Source organism: Micromys minutus (assembly GCF_963924665.1).
Source record: "Micromys minutus genome assembly, chromosome: 10".
Taxonomy (NCBI): Eukaryota; Metazoa; Chordata; class Mammalia; order Rodentia; family Muridae; genus Micromys; species Micromys minutus.
In genome coordinates, this window is record NC_137979.1 from 48,720,038 (window position 1) to 48,740,747 (window position 20,710).

General features: G+C 49.8%; 1 protein-coding gene across 1 annotated transcript; it reads left to right on the forward strand.

Annotated features, from left to right (window-relative positions):
- Positions 1–954: 954 nt before the first annotated feature.
- HROB (homologous recombination factor with OB-fold) lies at positions 955–16,908 on the forward strand (the record flags this gene model as incomplete). The annotated part of the gene is made up of 12 exons (XM_080922455.1): positions 955–1,004; positions 2,045–2,342; positions 3,603–3,653; positions 7,507–8,065; positions 8,408–8,559; positions 10,391–10,474; positions 11,748–11,888; positions 12,368–12,479; positions 12,621–12,706; positions 13,053–13,178; positions 14,567–14,681; positions 16,817–16,908. 12 exons carry the CDS (start codon positions 955–957, stop codon positions 16,906–16,908), a joined length of 1,866 nt encoding a protein of 621 aa, XP_080778581.1.
- Between the last annotated feature and the right edge of the window lie 3,802 nt (positions 16,909–20,710).

The window sequence follows — 20,710 nt, forward strand, 5'->3', positions numbered from 1 at the left end:
CGAAGCTGGCTGACGTTCGCTTCCCGCCTGCTGGGCCGGCTGCAAGCAGTTCCTCAATGACTCACCACATTGTCAGTCTGATTCACTGCTCCGCTGGGGCCTTGAAGGAGGGGGGCACAGCCCTCTCTGTACGTCTTACACGGGCGCACTCACACGCGCACACACGCATATACGCGCAAGTGGGGCTCCAGCAGGGCTTCTTTATGCTGGGCTCAGCACCCCATCAATAATTCCCCGTGGTAATGAGAAGATGACCTTTATCACCTGGTACATTGGAGAACGCGCTTGGAATTTCTTTCTACTAATATCCCTGTCTCTATTTCCATGAAAACATCGAAATTAAACACCATTAAATCTTCAGCTCCGTAGTGGAAATAGCCACGTTGCATGTGCTCAATAACCAGGAGGGACTAGCGGCTACTCCAACGGACAGTGAGTTTATACAGAGTACATTTCCATCGGCATCGAGTTCTATTGAACAGCTGGTTTACATATATGGAGAGCTCACGAACTGAATCTTTTGCACACAGCCACCCAGACAGAGCAGCCCTTCCCCCGGCTCCCATATGTGGCCCACAATGCACATCAAATTCCACACACACACTCAACATGCAACACCCACCCACCGACACAACACAGAACCCTGTGTGTGTACCCACTGTCTCTTTTGACTGCCACCGTCCATAATAAGGCATTTAAATACAGGCATCAAACTGGTTTGCATACGACTGTTCATATGATAAAAACATGAATTAGGGTAGAATTCGTTTGCAAACACGCTGAAATAGATACAAACCCAAGCCATGTGGTTCCCATAACAATTCCCCCACACAAGTTTGCAAACTAAAGTGGAAGGGGGAGGGAATCCATATTTGCTGAGACCCTGCCAACATTCCAGACATGGAGTTAGCCATTTCAATTCGATTCATTTCAACTCGCAGAAACCCTGCGGCGATGCAGAATTCTGTTTTCACAGATAAAGCAGTAAAGAAAGGTTCCGAGAGGTAAAGTATCTTACTCAAATTACACGCCAGCTAGCAGGAGACTCGAACGTACTTTTTTCTAACTCCTATGACCCCAGCTAGTGAGACTTCAGCGTCTCCACTTTAAACTGCTATGCTATTTTGCTTCCTAGAATTTCAGGGAACTGAGTTCTTAACCCGAGGCTTCAAGGAAGACAACCCCCTACAGAGATGTGCAAACCGTCGTGTGTTTCTGTACATGGGCCTTGTTCTGAGGAAGAGCCCATCACTTTAGTCATGTCTATGGCTCAGAAGGCTACAGTGCTCTGAGGAACAGACACACCCTGTCTGTTCCCCGGTCTCTTCCTTCAGTCTTCTCTGCTCCTATGCTCCAAGCATGGCCTCCAAGGTTTTTCTGTTTATGCTTGTATTTGTTTGTTTTTCTGCAGTGTTTGCATGTATGGTAGATTGGAACCAGGGTCTTGAACGTGCTAGTACAATGCTCTACCATTGAACTACACTCTCAGCTTTCAGGCCTATTTTTCTAACATGCAAAGAAGGCCCGTATTTTTCCGATGTAGAAACTCTTTAGGGTTGGGCGTATTATTAGCTCTGTGTTGGAACATTTGCTTAGCATGTGCAAGGCCCCAAATCATTAAATCCCTCCCCATTCACCAGAACATAAGGTTCTCAGGGTCTCAGCTCTGAAACCCGTTCTCTATCCTTTCCTGTCTCTACCAATTAGCGTTGGCCTAGAAAGTGTGAGGCCCTGGGTTCCATCCCCAGCGCCAAGTAAAACCTACCGCTTATAATTCCAGCCATTGGGAGGTAAAGGAAGAAGACTGGGAGTTAAGGTTATTTCAGCTACAAAGTGAGTATGAGGTCAGCCCGGGCTACACGATCCGCTGAGTTCTGGTGAGGATGAAGTCACTCTCAAATCTCCAGTCACTAGTGTGCTCAACAAAATAAGGGAGACCAACGCGTCCAAGATTTTCCCAACCTCCTCAACCAGAACGTGGCAGCCGGCTGGACTCCAGGGACCGCTTGGGGGCGACCGAGAGCCCCTTGATTTTCCCTTTAAGGCTAAGGCGGAAGGCCCGAGGGAAAAGGACTTTGTGTCGGCAGGATAAAATTGGGGCCTTCTCTTTAAGAGGGCGGAGCTACTGTTATGGCGCCGGCTTCGAAAGCCGCTCTGGGCGCACATTCTCAGGCGACTCTTTCTCAGCTTCCGCTGGGGTCTTAAAGACTCCTCTGACGCTGCTCTGGGGATACGGTCGGGCACAGTTCCCCACTTTACATCTGGCTCAAGTTGGAGGTGAACCCCTTGAGTCTGATACGGCCGGGCCAATCCACCCGTCCGAGCCACGGACTGTCGTCATGGTAATACCTCGTCTACGCCGCCGAGGGTGGGGGCGGAGGGGGCGTTCCGAGCAGTCGGGAAACCAGACTCCTGGTAGGGCTTCGGGCACGCCGAATCTGTTCGGACGGGTTCTGTCTGGTAGGGACGGGGTGTAGTCTGCAGACCTAGGGTCTAGTTAGGAAAGGTGCGCACGCGCAAGAGACCTTGTGAGAGGACCCTCCTCGGACATACAGACAGACCTACAGACGGAAAAATAGCTATCAATCCCTGTGACTTTTGGTTTGGAATCATTGCCCTCAACCCTTGTGACCCTTGAGGTGTCTGACACTCAACTCTCCCCCCTGCCTCCTCTTTTGAGGGGGGATGTGTGTGTGCTTGAAACGGACTTTCTGCCCCTGGCTATCCTGTAATTCATTTTGAAGACTAGGTTGGTCTAGGATTAAAGATGTTCTGGGTTTAAAGCATGAGCTACCGTGCCACACCCTCCATTCCCCACCAAAGCCCTGGCTGTGGGTTTGACACTCATGAATTTGCCGAAAAGAAGAACTATAAGCTGGGGCAGTCCACCCTCTTGGGAATTTAGGCTTTGGACCTCTGTAGAAAGATATCACTGGCTTGATTCTCAGAAACGTGCTCCATGCCAGGATTTATGTGTTGGACAGACCTTGGAGATGTTGCTGCAAAATACTCAGGCCTGTTTCCAGAGGTGGTGCAGGCAAGTGATTCCATGCCTTGGGAAAAGAGAGGATCAAGAGTTCAAGGTCAGGGGCTGGAGAACTGGCTGAGCAGGTAAAAGGTGACTGTCTCTGAGGCCCGAGTTTCATCCTTGGGGCCCACATTGGAAGAAACCAACTCCTTCAAGTTGTCTTCTGACCTCCACATCCACACAGTGGTGCTCCCATCCCCACTAAATTAATAATAATTTTATATAAGAGTTGAAAATTACCTTTATCAACATAATGGTTTGAGGCTAACCTGGACTACTTGAGACCTTGTGCTGACCCTGAAGAACTGCCTGTTTCCCTTAGCAGTTTCCTCTCTTTTTCCCATTCCCCCTTCCTAGGAGTTTGTGTGTGTGTGTGTGTGTGTTTTAAATCTTTAGCTACATGATTTTCTTCTTTTTTTCTCCTCCAGTACTAGCCAAACACAAACTGGAAAAAAACGATGTACCTGAAGATAGTCTCCTTAGAGCAGGGGAAGGGGGAAGAAAGATGTCATGAACACGGAGTGTTGTTGTGGTGGTTTTCTTCCAGTCTCAGGTGCCTTGTTTTCTTTTTCAGACGTGTGGCTTTCAGAAGTTGTTTTCTGTGGAAGAGGACTTTGAAGATGAGGTAGGGAACTGCTGGTGACCCAAGGTAGCCAAAGATGCCTTAAGACAGAGACAGCCAAGTTCAGAACATTTGGACCACTCCCATCAGGCTGCTTTCAGTGGATCCGTCTTTCATCTTTTTTTTTTTTTAAATCTATCCCAGGCTGAAAATGTAAATAATCAAAAGCAACGACCAACTTGGTGCTGTTCGCTTTGTTGTAGTTTCAATACTAAAGCTGAAGCAGAAAGCCAGGAGCCCAAGGCTGGCATGGGCTACATAGAGGGACTTTGTCTAAACAACAGCAGCATATTTAACTGTCTTTGTTTGTTGTATGTGTTCACCACAGGGTTTCTCTGTATAGCCCTTGCTGTCCTGGAACTCACTCTGTAGACTTGACTAGCCTGGAGCTCACAGATGTTTACCTGTCTGCCTCCCAGAGTACTGGGATTAAAGGCATGCATTGCCACTGCTGGCTGTATTTAACCGTCTTAAAAATAAAACAAGCCGAGTGTGGTGGTGCACACCTTTAATGTAGGCAGCACTAGGGAGCCAGAGGCAGGCAGATCTCTTAGTTCCAGGACAGCCAGGGCTGTGTAGAGAGGCCGTTTCTCAAACAAAGCACAGTGGCTGGGAGTGTGGGTGAGTGGGCACAGCTTCCTGCTTATCTTGGAGCCCTGACCTCAATCCACACGCTCTCAATAAAACCAGGTATGGAAGGTACACCTGTAATTTTAGCATTTGCTAAGTGGAGGCAAAAGCATTGTAAGTTCAAGGTCATCCTCTGCTGCATAGAGAATTCAAAGCTATTCCGGGCAACTTGAGATCCTGAAGGTGGGGGAGGAGGAGAGGGGAGAACGAATGGAGAGGAGAGGAGAGAGAGAAAAAGAGAAAGAGAGAACAAATAAACAAAAACCAAATTAGCTCCCTAATTGTAACTGTCATGTCTTTAATTATAAAGGCCTTTCTGGGAGCTGTCTGGAGGGTGATTTCATTCACTTGTATAATAGCATGCCTGAGGGGGGAGGAGAGTTTATAGAGAGCCAGAGCCAGGGAGGAGACTGCACAGTTAGCTGGGTGGCTTGAGACCGAGGGCACCAACTGTCCTGTGAACCAGGCCGATCTCTTTATTCTCTGGCCTCCCACTTTCTCTACAATGAAGGCCATTGTTGTGCTCCTCTCTTCCTTCTCAGAAGATGAGATATGAATGGAGACACAAAGTCAACATTTTGGAATTACCCTCATGTAAGGCTTGCCCCACATCACTTAAATGAGAATTTCTGACAGAGGAACTTCTTCAGTGAATCACTTACTGGCCATGGGAACCAGGGCAAATCCCTTTGTCCCGTGGTCTTCCTAAGCCATTCCCAATGGGAGTCTTTTCTTACTTGGTGCTAGTGATTAAACCATTGAGCCAAATCCCCTCCTTAGCCCATCCCAAAGAGGTGTTAATGGGTTTCTTGTGTTGCTGTTGTTTCTAGACCGGTTCTCCCTGTGTAGTAAAGGCCTTAAATTTGAAACCATCCTGCCTCACCCTCCAGAGTGCTGGGATTACAGGCCTGGCTCCAGTCATCAACTACCTGGCTCCGTGGTTGTCTTCATACTCAGAACCAGTGGATATAGTTTCATCTAGGACACTGGACATGTCTACCTTGATTTGCCTGCCTCTGCCTCCTGAGTGCATGCTGGGGTGTAAAGTCACACTTCACATGCAGCAGTGTGCTCTCAGCTCCTCTCTCTCTCCTTTCTTTTTAATTTGATTTATGTGATATTCTTTTTTTAAGTATATGAATACACTGCAGCTATCTTCAGATACACTATTACATTTAGTTGTGAGCCACCATGTGGTTGCTGGGAATTGAACTCAGGACCTCTGGAAGAGCAGTCAGTGCTCTTAACCGCTGAGCCATCTCTCCAACACCCTCAGTTCTTCTCTTAAACAAATGATATAAGGATGGGGGTCTAAGTGGGGTCTAGCCCTAGTTTTTGGTCAGTCCAAATCTCCAGTTCTTTGTTTAAATAACTTATTTAATGTATTTATTATGTGTGTATCTGAGTGTGTGAATATGTTTATGTGGAAACCAAAAGAGGGCAACATCCCCTGGAGCTGGAGTAACAGACAGTTATGGGTCACTGGGCTTGAGCTCTGGGATCTGAACTCATGACCTCTGGAAGTTAACCTCTGAGCCATCTCTCCAGCCTCAACAAGTCTCAGATTCTGCATTCATAAGGTACAGATTCTTTACCTATACATAGGGCCATTGTAAGAATTCCCTGAGGGTTCATATATACCTGAATGCACCTGACCCCCAGGGAAGTTATAGGTGTCTGGTGTTTTGTCATAGCAACTTGATCCTTGTGGTCACAGATTATTCAGTTATCAACTTTCTCAGTTTTGTTTTGGTTTTGTGTGTTTGGGGTTTTGTTGTTGTTATTGTTTTGATCTGTTTTTCTGGTTTTTCAAGACAGGTTTTCTCTAGGGTAGCCCTAGCTGTCCTGGGACTACTTTGTAGACTGAGCTGGTCTCAAACTCACAGAGATTCTGTTTTGTTTTAATGAAACAGGGTTTCTCAGTTAGCTTGGGCTGTGTGGCTGAAGACGCTGAACCCTTGGTCCTCCTGCCCCAAGGCTTCACTGCAGGGGTTGTGGCTATGCTATCACGAAGATGGATGTTTGCACTACCAGCTTTGTCAAGACATGTCCCTGTCTTTAACTTTCAGTTTGGGAGATGTGTCATTAGAAGCTGAAAAGGAACTAGGAGGGTGGCCCTTTTGTGTCCTAGCAGGAGACAGATGACCACCAGGGCAGTGATGGAGTCTGACTGAGTGATTCTGATACTTCACACCTTTGTTCCTTGAAAATGGCACACCAGTCTTTTTCTTACTACCCAAGGGAAAGGATGTTACAGCTAAGTGTCAGCTCTCTGGAGGGAAGGGGACATCAGGCTTCAAGGTGACCAGGAACTTGTCCTTCTGGTCATTGTTATTGTTGTAGCCATAGGTGGTACTGGAGTGTAGGATTCTTGATAAATGTCTAAAGCAGGAAAACCCTTTCTCTGGCCCACAGTTGGGAGCAGCATGGGGGTGGGGTAGGTAATACCTTCTTGTCACTTAATCAGCAGTTCTGACTCAAAACACGCTCAAAACAAGTCTGTTGAGCTTGAAGGTGTCAATCTCACCTTGCTTCCCAAATGCAATCCATACTTAATTTAACTTGCCTGAGAAGCTATATTTAGCTTGTGTCTCTTTGGCTGGATCCAGGAGCTCTGTCTTCCTGCAGACTGTGGGTGTGCGTGTGCATGGCGAGAGGTAGGGAATGTACCAAGCACGGTGCGTGGCCAACAGAATGGCTGCCGCAGTCCTGGCTGAACTTAGCCAGTCTCCTTCGGAGAAGTATGTGACCTTGTGGGGTGCCCTGGGATGCTTTTCCTGTTGCTTTCCTGGTAAGCCTCCTCCTGGAGACTGAAGAGTGAGTGATTCCCTGGAAAGGTAGCCTTGGAACGCTTCTGATGAAAGCTTGGTGCCCACTGATTCATAGGAATAGTAAGTGGTGAGAGATGTCAGCATTGCCTCTTTTGCCATGGTTTCTCACATGTGTATCTGTACATATACATACTATATGCTTAAACAGTAAAGGTAGAAGGTTTGGTTTTTATTTATTTTTTGGAAGCTGTTTTAAATTCCCAGGTGCAAGAGATCCTGCCAAACTTGATAGTACTGGCCTGTAATCCCAGCACTCGGGAGGCAGAGGGGCCAGGAGTTCAAGGTCATCGTCAGCTACATAGCAACTTCAGCAAGGCCAGTCTGAGCTGTGTGAGATGCTGTCTGAAGAACAAACAGAGCCCTTGCACCAAGGCCCACTCTCTGTTTCTCTGTAGGATTTCTTATCTGCTTTGGAGAATGCAGAGAACCATGTCGTCAGTGCACTGCCCGGGGATGTTGGGTACCCAAGACCTGTCTCCGGACCACAGGAGACTCTGCAGGCACCATCGTCTAGACCATTGCTGTCCTACCCTGCCTCCAGCCGGTCAATCCCAGGACCATGTCCTACTTCCAGCATGCTAGAGAGTGTCAAGGATCCATCTTGCACAGGGACAGTGTCCCTGAGACCTGTCTCAGTTTCTAACAGCAGTCAGCAAACAACGACAGGACCAAACGTGTTCCAGGAGTCTTCAGGACCCCAGTCCTCAGCTGCACACTCTAGATTTATTTTTGAGAGCTATCAACAGGGAAATGGTGACTTTGAGGCACCTGATCAGGATGAGTTTGACAAGGCCCTGGCAGGCATGGAGCTCGAGGGAGCTGGCTTGGAGCTAGAAGTTAATAGTGGAGCCACCCAGAGCCTGCCTGCCAAGCACTGTGAGGATCATGTATTGGCAAAAAAGGCCCGAGTAGCTGATCTGAGTGAATCTTCCCAGAAGGGGCCCATTGTCCACTGTAGAAATCCATGGCCTTCCTTAAGACCTACAACAGCCACAGGAGGCCTTCCTGTCCCAGCTACATCAGGCATTTCCACTTCCCATCTAAGGGGCTCCCCTGTTCCTGCACCTCAGTATTCGCCAGTAGCTGGAAGGACTATCCGAAACAGCTCACAGAATTATGTGCCTGGTCAGCCACTTCAGTCTCCCAGATCTTGGTCAAGTGGCAAACCCCGTTTTCCTGGACCTCAACGTCCCCACTGTAGCTCTACAGTATTTTGTCAGGGGCCCTTGCCATCCCGAGCCCCATTATCTTCCATTGAATCTCCTTTCAGCACCCCCAGAAGTACTTCCACCCCAGTTACTCAGCCAGCTCTTCAGACACCCGTAGTCACCAACCACCTGGTACAGCTTGTCACTGCTACCAGCCGGACACCCCAGCGGCCCTCTTGCCCCTCCATTCGAGCTAAAACCCGCCGCTTCCCTGGTCCAGCAGGACTTCTGCCGCATCAAGTGAGTGAGTGGTTTTCCTGGGCTCTAGGATCCAGGGAAAGAAGCACTGGTCTAGCCTTAGAATATCTTCCCTGTCAGAAGACAGGCAAGTAGAGTGGGAAAGGACTTACGAGGCCTGGAGAGATGGCTCAGGCATGGTGACACATGCTTGTAATCCTAACTTTGGTGAGGAGATGAAAGATTCCTGGGATTTGCTGACTAGCCAGCCTAGCTGGGGAGCAGGGGGGAGCACCAAGACAGTGAGACCCTGTCTCAAAAATCAGAGGGGCTAGAGAGATGGCTCAGCAGTTAAGAGCACTTGTCCAATTCCCTCCACATGATGGTTCACAACCATCTCTAACTCCAGTCCCAGCGGGTAGGACATCCTTTTCTGTCCTCTGAGCACCAGGCACACACACACATGCAGGCAAAACAACTACACAATACAAAGTAAAAAAGAACCAAGGTAGGTGGTGCATCTACGTTTTCCCTCTGGCCTCCACATGCGTGCATCTGCACATACATGCCCATATACGTACACACATGTATATACTGCAAAAAATAATAATAAGGTTTGCAAAGCTATAGAAGTCAGAAGTGGGAGGGAGGAAGGGGGTGTCTCAGTGGTAGAACACTTACCTAGCAGATGCCAAGCTCTGAGACCCAACCCCAGCACTGATGGGGTGGAGGGCTGTGCCCACAGGGATTTCCGATATTAGACTAATGGACATGGGAAGGCTCACGGTAGTTGTGGGAAGCACCTTTCCTTGGACCTGGGCCTGGACTGAGTGGAAAAGAATAAAGAAGCTGAGCTGTTAGCTAGCCCTCAGTCTCTGCCTCCCCACTGTGTGTGCCATGTGACTGGCTGCCTCAGTGTTGCCACTGCCCCACCATCATCAAGTTACCCTGTTAGCCAAAGCAAACCAACCTTTAAAGAAAAATGTAAGAAGTGGGCAGGAAGCGTACTTGACAATCTACCTGTTAAATCATGCTTGAGAAACACAACTTTCTACTGTTTGTGTGTTTGCTAAGTGTCTGCTGTTTGCTAGTCCTAGACAGGAATATTTTCTCACTCGTATTAGCCAAAGTACTGGGCTATTTGTGTGGAAGGGGAACAAGCTCACAGTGCAGTGGGAGGAGCAGGGGAGGAGCAGTTATGCAGAGGGTGCAGTGTGGGGAGGAGTCTACCTGGCTCCGGGAGGGGCTCTGCCTGGCCCTTGCTCATGGCTTTGGGTAGACGAACAGGAGGATAAAGGGGAGGACTGAGACTCTGCTTGGGGTTTGGTCTAGCAATGGGAAGAGCAGGAGCTTTTAGAGATCACAGAAGACTTCAGTGTGACTGGTGTTGGGGCGACCTGAGGAAGCCGGGGTTGGAAATAGACAGCCCTGAGTTTCCATGTAGGCGGAGGGGGAGGGATGAGATCCCTCAGATGCGTTTTGGTCTGGTTGCAGTAGGTATCTTCCTTCCCAGTGAGGGGATTGACACAACCCCTGCTATTGTTTGCTCTTCCCTGGCCCTTCAAGAGAAACCCAAAGATTGGTCACTCTTCCCAAGGAGAGCCTCTGGGAACATGTGCAGTAACTCATCACAGATCCCTCTATTTGGGTCCTGCCCCCTTCAGGTCGCCTGGGTCTTGCTCCTGGGGCAGTTCCAGTTTCCTTACATTCTCAAATTGATCCCCAAAGTGTCTTTTTAAAGCTACCAATGAGGCTCTTGAGACTGCGTGAGAGGCAATGTAATCTGTGCTAATTGTCCCTGATAGTTTCCTGAACTCATTATGTAACCCAGACAAGACGCTGTACTTGTAAATAACAGCTGCTGAGCTTGCTCTCGCCTTTTCTCTCCTCTTAGCACAGTGGGGAGAATCTGGAGGAGATCATGGTTTCCACACCCCAGACTCCAACTCACGGTGCTCTGGCTAAATTCCAGACCGAGGTAACTTCTTCTATGTAACTCTTCACCTCTTGGGCAGCATTTGACAGTGGGGGTCATCCTGGTCCTGGCATGCCTCAGTTGATGCTGCTAGGCCTGTACCAAGGTAGCAGTTGGGGGCGGCAGCAGTTTACAGACAGAGAATGAGGCATGTCTTGATGTTGTGCCTCAGCCTTCTGCATCTGAGAACTGTGGGTCCAGCCAGTTGCATCTTCCTTAGGGAGGAACGGGTATTGAAGTTTTCTGATATCTTGAACACCCTCTCAAGTCCCTGGGAGCTCAGCTGGGAAGGATCCGCCCTCATCTTGTCTCTGGGAGGTTCAGCTTCCCTCCCTCCCTCCTGGTGCTCTTATTGACTTATTCTGTCTTCAGAGCCACCTCTGCCTTTGATTTTTCGCCCTATTTCTTTTTGCTGCAGCTCCCCAGGGCTGTGCATGCATTTCAGGTCCAAACCTGGCAGTCATCATCTGATTCAAAGTAGTAGTTGAAATAAGGCAGCTAATGGTTAAAACCAGGGGCATCAAATAAAACATGACTGCATTCAAAATATAAGCATGTAGTGGAGCCCCTACCCCTGAGACTTGCAGACAGTCAGATGCATGGTGAAGAGCCCTTGTTGCTTTTACAGGGAACCTTTGTTGGGCTCCCAGCCCCCACACTGGGTGGCTCTCACCTGCCTGTCCCACCCACTGCAGGCAATCCACTGGTCTCTTCTGGCCTTTGAGCACCTACTTGCATACATACCCACAAATAAATAAGTCTTTAAAATAAGAGGACACATAGCTTTTTGCTTCATTGTAAGTAAAGTCAGGGCCTGGTTAGAAAAGAGGGAGGCTGGAGAGATGGCTCAGTGGTTAAGAGCACTGATTGTTCTTCCAGAGGTTCTGAGTTCAATTCCCAGCAACCACATGGTGGCTCACAAACATCTGTAATGGGATCTGATGCCCTCTTCTGGTGTGTCTGAAGACAGTGACGGTGTGCTCACACACACATACATACATACATACATACATACATACATACATACATACATACTAAATCTTTTTAAGGAAGAAAGAGAAAAGAAACCCTTTATTCTGGCTGCTTAGTGAAAGATGCAGAATGTAGCCAGGTTTCCATTGCCACTTCTGTTTACAAAGTGAAAGCCATCCATTCCTCTCCATCCCCCACCCCAGGGAATTCAGTTTCTCTCCCACCTGTCTGCCTTGCCTCAGTTAAGGGTCTTTCCCCAAGGTAGATCCACTAATGCAGGCTTCTCTCTACTCTGTGGTACCAGACTGTTACCAGTTCCCAGGGATCGATGGAAGAAGATTTTGGGCGAGGGCCCTGGCTTACCATGAAATCTGCTCTGGGCCTGGATGAGGGAGACCCCACCTGCTTTCTCTGTACCTACAGTATTGTCATGGTGCTGCGCAAGGTAAGGGTCCCGAGAAGGGAGGCTCTACTGCCTACTTCACTGCTGGAAGAGATTGTCTGCCACCTCTTACCCCAGTCCAGCCGCTGGAGAGCAGCTCAAAGTCCCTTGGGTTGTGTGTTTTCACTGCTGCCCATCATCGTCCTTTTGAGCGCAGTATCTGCATGCCTCTGCACTTGCAGGTACCAGACTGAGGCAGAGATAGACACACTGCCACCCTGAGAGCTCCCTGGTGGTCTCACTCGAATAGATACATATTGATACTGTTGTATCAGTAAATCCTTGCCTGTGGCCGGCCATGATGGAGTCAGCCACAAAGACCTAAGAGAGAAGAAGGACCTACCAGCTTTGGCCTCTACAGGGAGCAGAGTGCGCCCCTCCAGATGCCTTCCTCTGCCAAAAGGAAAACTGTTACCCACCCTGGTTGCTGTGGGGAGTTACACTCAGGCATGGCTGGCTCAGTGAGCGCCTCTCCTTGTAAGCAGGCCGCCCTCAAGCAGCTCCCCAGGAACAAGGTCCCCAACATGGCGGTGATGATCAAGTCCCTGACTCGGAGTACAATGGACGCCAGTGCGGTTTTTAAGGACCCCACAGGTATGGAGCAGGTCCTGGATGTTTCTTATGTGTGACCTCCACTGAGGTCTAGAGATGAGCAGCCCGCTTTCCAGCCAAGGGCTCAGACAGACCTTTTGCAGTGCCCTTGACCCTGAGACGGAGACCTTGTGTCTCTTGCAGGAGAGATGCTGGGAACAGTGCACAGAGCACTTCTCGAGACACGCCAGAACGAGCTGAAGCCTGGCTCGGTGCTGCTGCTGAAGCAGGTAGGGAAGCTCCACAAGGGACTTGTTGGGGCTCCCTTGACCCCAGTTTGTCCTTGCTTGACAGATGCCCTCCTTCCATTGCCAGCTGAAAAGACAAGTTAGGTCCTGGATTGCTGGGGCTAAGAGCGGTCCTAGGCTAGTGAGCCATTCAATTCTTGATGGACTGCTAGGGATGGAGAGTTGTATTTGAGGTCGTTAGTGGTTCTGTTGTGGCAGCAAGGCTAAGGCCAGAGTGACTGGTGAGCTTGGTCCCGAGGACAGGAAGTGAAAGGAAAGTTGGTATGAGATGGGTGTCTAATAGTACCATGTTCCCTTCAGACACTGACTCCCCACTTCCTAACTCCAGATTGGAGTGTTTTCTCCTTCCCTCAGAAACCACTACCTGAACGTGACACCCAACAACCTGGTCCACATTTACAGTCTAGACTCTGGGGACAGGGACGTCCTCAAGCCAGCTCAGCCCTTGCCCAAGGTAAGTGGGGCAGGAGAGATGGTGACAGGCAGACCTCAAGTGCTTCCTTTTCTCATCCCTGGAGGCAAAGGTGTGAAGAGGACAGCGTCCCTGAGGTAAAGAGGTGCCTTTGGGAACAGGATTCTCTGTTGCCTCTGCTCTAGCCGCCTGCCAGACGGCTGAGTAACAAGACCTAGAGGAGCAGCTGGTGTCCTGGTCCCCGATGTCTGAGATGTCTGATTGAAGGACTGGCCATCTGAGAAGTTAGGAGTCATTTGATAACCAGGGTGAGGGCCCCCTGGAGTTGGTGGCAGAAAAGAATAGAGGGTCACATCTGTGCCAGGTGACAATGCAGAGAACAGGGAATACAAATGGCCTGTCAGGTGAGCTGGCCCTTGCTCTGAGACTTCCCTCCTGGCCTCTGCCAGGCATGTCCTGGATCATGCCCCTTTAAGAACGAGGCAAGCTTTGGTGTCTAAGCTGGGGATCACTCCAGGCAGCCCACCAGGACAAGTGCAGAGCCCAGGCCTGGTCCTGCTCACTCCATCCTTAGGAGCCTAGCCTAGAGGAAGACAGGAGACCTGGGTCTTGTCCAAGCTCTTAGTAATTTTTACTGTCACCTTGAGCAAGCCCTGTTCCTTCTCCTGTTCTTGCACCATCTCTAGAACAAGTGTTTGACTTGATGACCTCCAGGCTGAACACCTTTACCTCTAATTATCTACTAACACTGCCTCCTTTTCCCTGGACCCTGTGTAACCTTAACTGCCACCCTACCTCTATAACCTTCATTGTTCTTTAAGTTTTTCCTTCCTTTTTTGAAATGGAGGATTTTGTTGGTTTCTTTGTTTAAAGCTTTATTCATTTCTTTTTATGTGTGTCAAGTATTTTGCCTGCATGTGTTCACATGCCCCATGTGTGTGCTTGGTGCCCATGAAGGCAAGAAGAAGGTATCAGATCTCCTGGACCTGGGGTTACAGATGGTTCTGTAGCACCATGCAGGTGCTGGGAATCAAACCTGCATCCTCAGGAAGAACAACATGGGCTCTTAAATACTGAACCACTTCTCCAGTTGTCATAACAGCTTATTTTAATCCTAGGCTAGCTTCTCAACACACTGGTGAATGGCCTCTTTACCCTCCATGGAGGTTATACAGAGTCCCTAAAACATTAGACACTGATAGAATTTAGAAAGATCAGCCTAGGGGTCTATTCTAGTTTAGTTATCTGATGTTTTGGGTATTTGGTGTTTCAGCTCTCTCCATCAGCTTGGGCCTAAGTGACCCTGACCCCTGCCATATTCCCTTTTTATTCTGAGCATCCCTACCTTTGAGGTCATCTTGGTAGAGACACCCCGACCCCAGGGATTTCTGGGGACATTAGGCACTGGTAACCAGATCCTCCGTTCTCAGGATCTGGGAAACTCCCACGGAAGCCTCCAGCCTGATGTGGCTGCAGAGCCCACACAAGGCCTCAGAACAGCAGAGAGCCCAATGGCATCTCCCGAAGAAGAGCTCCCAGAGGCAGGTAAGGCACACAGTCCCTCAGCATCCTCTGGTCTCACACAGCAAGGCTGCTTTCACCCAGCTCTGCCGTATGCCTCCTGTTGTATGTGTATATACTGTGTGCTTCCAAAACCAGGGCTGTCTCGTTCAGCAAGGCTACAGACCTAGTTGAGAGCTATTACACCGAGCACAGTGTGGTCTGTAGCTCCCCAATTTGCTGGCAGTACCTTCAGCTACAGGAGGGAACATCACCGACCCCTGGGTACATGGCACAGTCTGTCCCATGCCATGTCCTGGAGGCAGATTTCCCACCCTGCCTGTTCTCAGAGGCTCCTCGAGGAGCCTTACATCTAAGTTGTAGGGGGACTGGGACACAAACCTGAGAGGCCCAAGAGCCACTCTCAGGTGGAGAGGCCCAGCCTTTTGACTTGAGAAATTCAATCCTTCCTGGAGGGAAGATTATGGGCAGCGACCTCACACCAAGTACATTTACAGTATACCAATATGTCAGCCACCAAGCTGGTTTGTTTAGATCCTACATAGGACCCTATGTTGGTGTCTCGTGTTGTCTGGAATCCTGCGCTCCTTCCTTATAACTGAGCCCATAGCTGTCAGAAGTTGCTGCTGGTCACAGAGCGAGGAGAGCTGGCTGCTCATTCACATTGCGGCACTACAGGGCTGAAGACAGATACAATTTCTGCTGTTTCCTGAGGGGCTAGCTGTCACCTGTTCCTCCTCTTCATCTCAAATGGTTTTCTCCAGCTAGCTAGTCATAGCCCAGCTCCCACAAGGCAACTTCTGGGTTTTTGAGATGGAGTCATCTACATAGTCCTAGCCAGCCTGGTACTCACTGTACAGTCCAAGCTGGTGTCAAACTCACAGCAAACCCTTTGCCTTAGCCTCCAAGTGCTGGCCTTAAAGGCAAGCACTGCCATGCCCAGCCCATGGGGCAACTTTTTCTTTGTTGAAAGTAAATAACATCCCCACCTGCCCTGAGCACAGTGCTTGTCACCTTAGTTAGATTGTGAGTGCTCCCCAGTCTGCCGTCTCCTTTCCCTCCCTGCAGTGTTCTCGCCAGGCCTGGAGCTGGGCTCTTGGGTGTAGTTTACAGTCTGCCTCCCAGGGCCCCTCCATCCTGTCTACTTGGCAGCAAGTAGAGTGTAAGTATGCTCACCTGGAGCAAGTTGCTGCACCTCTTTAAAGTTGGCTCACCCAGAAAAGTAGGTTTGAGCACAGCAACCACCTTGAGCTGCCTTGGGAAGGGTTGCTGAAGCAGCACGGCCGCACAGTAAATAATCACTGCCGGTCACAAACAATGGAATGCTTGATAGTATTACCAGGGTCAGCTGCTTCGACACTTCTCATAAGCACCACATCTGACAGCTCTGGTCTGGTCAGAAGGACTTTCTCTTTCTTCTTCTTCACTGTATCTGTTAAAAGGCAAACCTGCCTCGTGTGTGGGACTCAGTCCTCTACAAGACAGGTCCTGGAGTCACTTGGCCAGCTCAGGAATGGCCCCTTTCAGTCCCCTTTCCTTTTCTGTTTCTTTCCTTTTGTATTGTGTGTGTGTGTGTGTGTGTAGTGTTTGTTTCAAGACTGGGTTTCTCTGTATATTTCTGGCTGTCCTGGAACTCACTCTGTACCCCAAGCTGGCCTTGAACTCAGAGATCTGAGTGCTGGGACCAAAGGTGTGTGGTACTGTGCTTGGCTCCTTTCATTCTACACATATATCCAGGATTGGGGTGCTCTCTCCCACTGTGAGCACAGGGGTAAACTGTCACTCCTCACACCTGTCCCCTGTTCAATGAGAAAGTTGCAGTAGGGAGTCCCCAGAATCCTTCCTTCTCAACACTGCCTCTGAATAGAAGCCACAGAAGCATAGAGGATTCCCCATCCCTACTAGAATGGCCCAGGGGTTGTGTCCTGACTGTTGTTGTGCATTGCGTCTGTAGGAACCCAGGAAGAGATAACCAGGTCAGTCTCAGCCACTGGCATGGGCAGACTGCCCCAGAGGAGCCACCTTTCTGGCTGTGTAGCCAGATCCAGACCCTCCTCCTAAAGGCCTGGGCAGAGGCTTCAGAGTTGAGTTTGTGGAATATCACTGAATTTATCACTGTGGTTATCACTGAATTTACCCTTGACCACCTCCCTCTTCAGATGACCTGGATGGACTCCTGAGTGAGCTCCCTGAGGACTTCTTCTGTGAGCCCAGCAGCTGGGGCTGTCTCAAGACAGGACATCCACCATGAGCTGGCAGCCTCTCTGCTCTCACACAAGCTCTAGGTGCATCTGGTCATGACCAAGGGAGAGAAAGCAGTGCAGCTGGAGATGACTCAAGCCCATGGTCTGCCGCCTCCCCACAGCACCTTGGAATGTCCAGTGATGGGCCAGACTGCTGCATGGCTTCCTTGGCATGGGCATCCTGGAAATCTGAGCAAGGCTTGCTCCCCAACATCCTTGTCCCTCTGGCACACCATCCTCCGTCATAACTTTAGAGAAGTTGGCCTGATTTCCTTGTCCCTTTGTTCCTCAATCCTCTGACAGCTGAGAACCTAAAGGAGCCACAACCACAGCAGAGGTGACATAAAGCCTGTAGCTAACTGGCCCATAAGGGTGATGGTGAGGTGCAGGCTACTGTACCTGGTTCTGAAATAAAGCATCCCTTCCTCATTTGCCACCCTCTCATCCTCTCCTGACCAGGACAGCCAAGCTCCAGCAGGTAAACAGCAAGGCAGGGCAAGCAGCATTCATGAGTGAGAGAGAGACTTCTTTTGGGTTTGTTTGTTTTTTATGTGTATGAGTCTTGCCTGTGTGTATACCAGCTCTGTACCTCGTGCTCTCGGAGGCCAGAAGAGGCCTTTAGATCCCTTGGAACTAGAGTTACGAATATACAAATAGTTGTTAGCCACCATATGGATTTGAACTCGGGACCTCTGGAACAACAAGTGCTCTTAACAGCTGAGCCATCTCTGCAGCCACTCATTTTATTCATATGATGCAGGCATGCATGTGTGTGGATATGTTTGTGTGTGTGTGTGCGCGCATGTGCACACGCACCAGAGGAATACAAAAACAGAAACAAGGCTGGGAAATGACTCTGGGTAAAATGAGTAAGAACTCAGTGTGATATCATCCACCCATAACCCCAGGCAACAGGGCAGAGACAGCCCTGGGGGCTCACTGGCTAGCTAGCTTGCCTTGGCACATCAGGTTCAGAGAGAGACCCTTTCTCAAAATCCTGGAGCATAAGTTACAGTAGAGTGAGACCCACATAATGTGGGTTTGGGGACTCGACTGAGCCATCTCTCCATCTTGTAAGATGTCTCTGAAAATCTGTTGGTAAGCTGCCATTCTTACTTGGTTCTTGTTTGGCAGTGTTGGGAAGTGAGCCTTGGGCCTTGTATTTTCAGGCTCTCAGGCTCTCAGCCTCTGCTCCATCCTGAGGAAGCAGCCGGCAGCCTCCCCCTGCCGCAGGTGCTACTGCCAGTGAAAGTCTAGGCACAGTGCTCTGAGAGGCTGAGCGAGAATCTGATAGCTGAGCAGCTTGAGGGCTGCAGACTGTAAGGCTGTAAGGGGCCTCGGGCCAAAAGGCTTCTGTGCAGTAGGCCAGGGCCCTGCACTTTCACACGCTCCCCATCCCCCTTCTCTTCCTGCTAATGCCTAACTCTGCCTCTAGCTTAAACCTGAGCCAGGCCCATCTAGGTGGTGGTGTCAACCAAACCACCTTGTGTTTGCAACTGGTCCCTCCTGCCCAGACTCAACTTAGCCCAAACTGCTCGATATCCTAGTTCCTTGGTGCTTCATTGCACCCAGACTGAGCCAGAAGGCCGACTGAGCATCAGATCCCCCGGCACTGTTCCTCAACTTCTGACCTCCCGAGGACCCTCCTTTCTCTGCCTCAGAAGCTAACGTCAATACCTACGCACTGTATCTCTGAGGGACAAAGCTGTAGTAAGCACTTTGAGGCTTGTGAGGTAAGAAGGCAGGGCAGAGGTTAGGCTGTGACGGTTAGACGCCTGGGGGAGTAAAGGAACACCCACCAATTTAGCCCCTCTTGGCCCCACCCGCCTCTGCCAGACTCCCAACCCTGGGAACTCAGCTGTGGGTGCTCAGCCAGGCCGTCAGCAGGGCAATTAAAACATGGTATGGCTTCCAATGGGGTTAATCACAGCTGTATCCATAGAGGTGCCTTTCTCTGAGGATCTTCAAACCCTCACTGGGCATGATCTCACTCTTCATCTGGGATCCCCCTCCCTGGAACACCACCAAGAAGCTGGGGGCAAGCACAGAATGACTGAACAGGGTGAGGGCAGTGCCGGAAAAAGCCCAGGTCACTGCCACCCACTTGGGTTGGGTGGATGAGTGTTTGCTCCGGCAGAGAATAGAGACCTTCATTCAGTGTTCAGGAGAGGCCAGCCTGCCATGAGCCAAGTGCTCTTAAACATTGTGTCAAGACTGACCATGCCAGGGCCTGTCCTGGAGCCCACATTAAGCGTGATAGAATGGTGTCTCTGGCACTACGGCATGGGTACTTTGCCAAACTCATCTGATGTCCTTTAGAAGTTGAGTAGCTGGTACTGCAGGGCCACCTCCACACAGCAGGTTGCCTTGGAGTTAGAAGACTCAGAGATACCAGTGTGTAGGTTTTGACGTTAGCTTCTGGGGCAGAGCAAGGAGGGTCCTCAAGAGGTCAGAAGTTGACTTGGAGGAAACAGTGCCTGGGGATCTGAGGCTCAGTTGGCCTTCTAGCTCAGTCTGGGTGCGGTGAAGCCACTGGGACAAATGGAAGGGTCAAGAGTCTGGTAAGAATGCCGTGCGGATTTGGGACTTCTGTGGAAGAGCCTGAGCCAAGCTACAGACATTTTTAAGGAAAGAAACCTTGGATAGGTGATCGCGGCAGGGCTTCATGTGGTCAGAAGAAGGCGACAGACTAGACTGATCCAGGTTAGAGGCTAAGAACTGAAGCTGAGGACAGAACTGAAGCTGAGGACAAAACTGTAGGAGAGACAGATTCTGTGTGTGGTCTGTGGCCAGGGGGAAGTGAAAGATACAGAGGAGGGAAAGGTTGCTGGAGAGTGGGTGGGAGCAGGCACTAGGAGCAAGGAGGGACAGAGCCTGCAGCCCTGGAGGCAGAAGCCTGCTGACATCCCTCCACCCTCCCCTGCCAGCCTGTCAGCTGCTGGTTTCCCAGCCTAGTTCCTCCCCCTAGAGGCTCCTGGAAGCACAACTACTTCCTCCTAAAGGTGAATGGTGTACAGTTTCCTAAAAGTCTCATCCCTTCGGTCTCCATGTCCAAGGTCAACCGTGACACAACCACAGTCAGGCATGTGAGCCCCCTTAGAAACCAGGGAGAAAAAAATAGTCACTGAAGGTAGAGACCATGTCCTGCTTGGGCATGAGGGGACAGAAGAGGCTAGACCAACTGTCTACCCCACTTAGCAGTACCCTCTAGGGTCAAAAATGCCTTATCTAAAGTGTGCCCACTGGAATCCTTGGCACACCCCCACAAGCTACATGACCTTGAGTCAGTTTTACCTTTTAAAATTTATGTTCCAGGGTGCTGGAGAGATGGCTCAGTGGTTAAGAGCACTGACTGCTCTTCCAGAGGTCCTGAGTTCAATTCCCAGCAACCACATGGTGGCTCACAACCATCTGGAATGAGATCTGATGCCCTTTTCTGGTGTTTCTAAAGACAGCTGCAGTGTACTCATATACATAAAAATAAATCTTTAAAAAAAAAGATTTATGTTCCAAATGACTTTATGATTTAATTCCATCATTCCTGAGGCAAAGGGATGTGGATCTCTAAGTTAAAGGCCAGCCTGGTCTACAGAGCTAGTCCCAGGAGATCCAGGGCTACTCAGAGAAACCTGTCTCAAAAAACAAAAATAGTAGCAGTGGCGGCAGCAACAACAAAAATCCTTAAGTTCTGTGAGTCTATAAAATAAGACCATCCCTCTCAGGCGCTGAACTGAAATACTTAGCATAGCCCTCATGTTTACTGACCAATTCTGCCTTGTATCCCAACACTGACTGGTCCTCTGAGCAGAG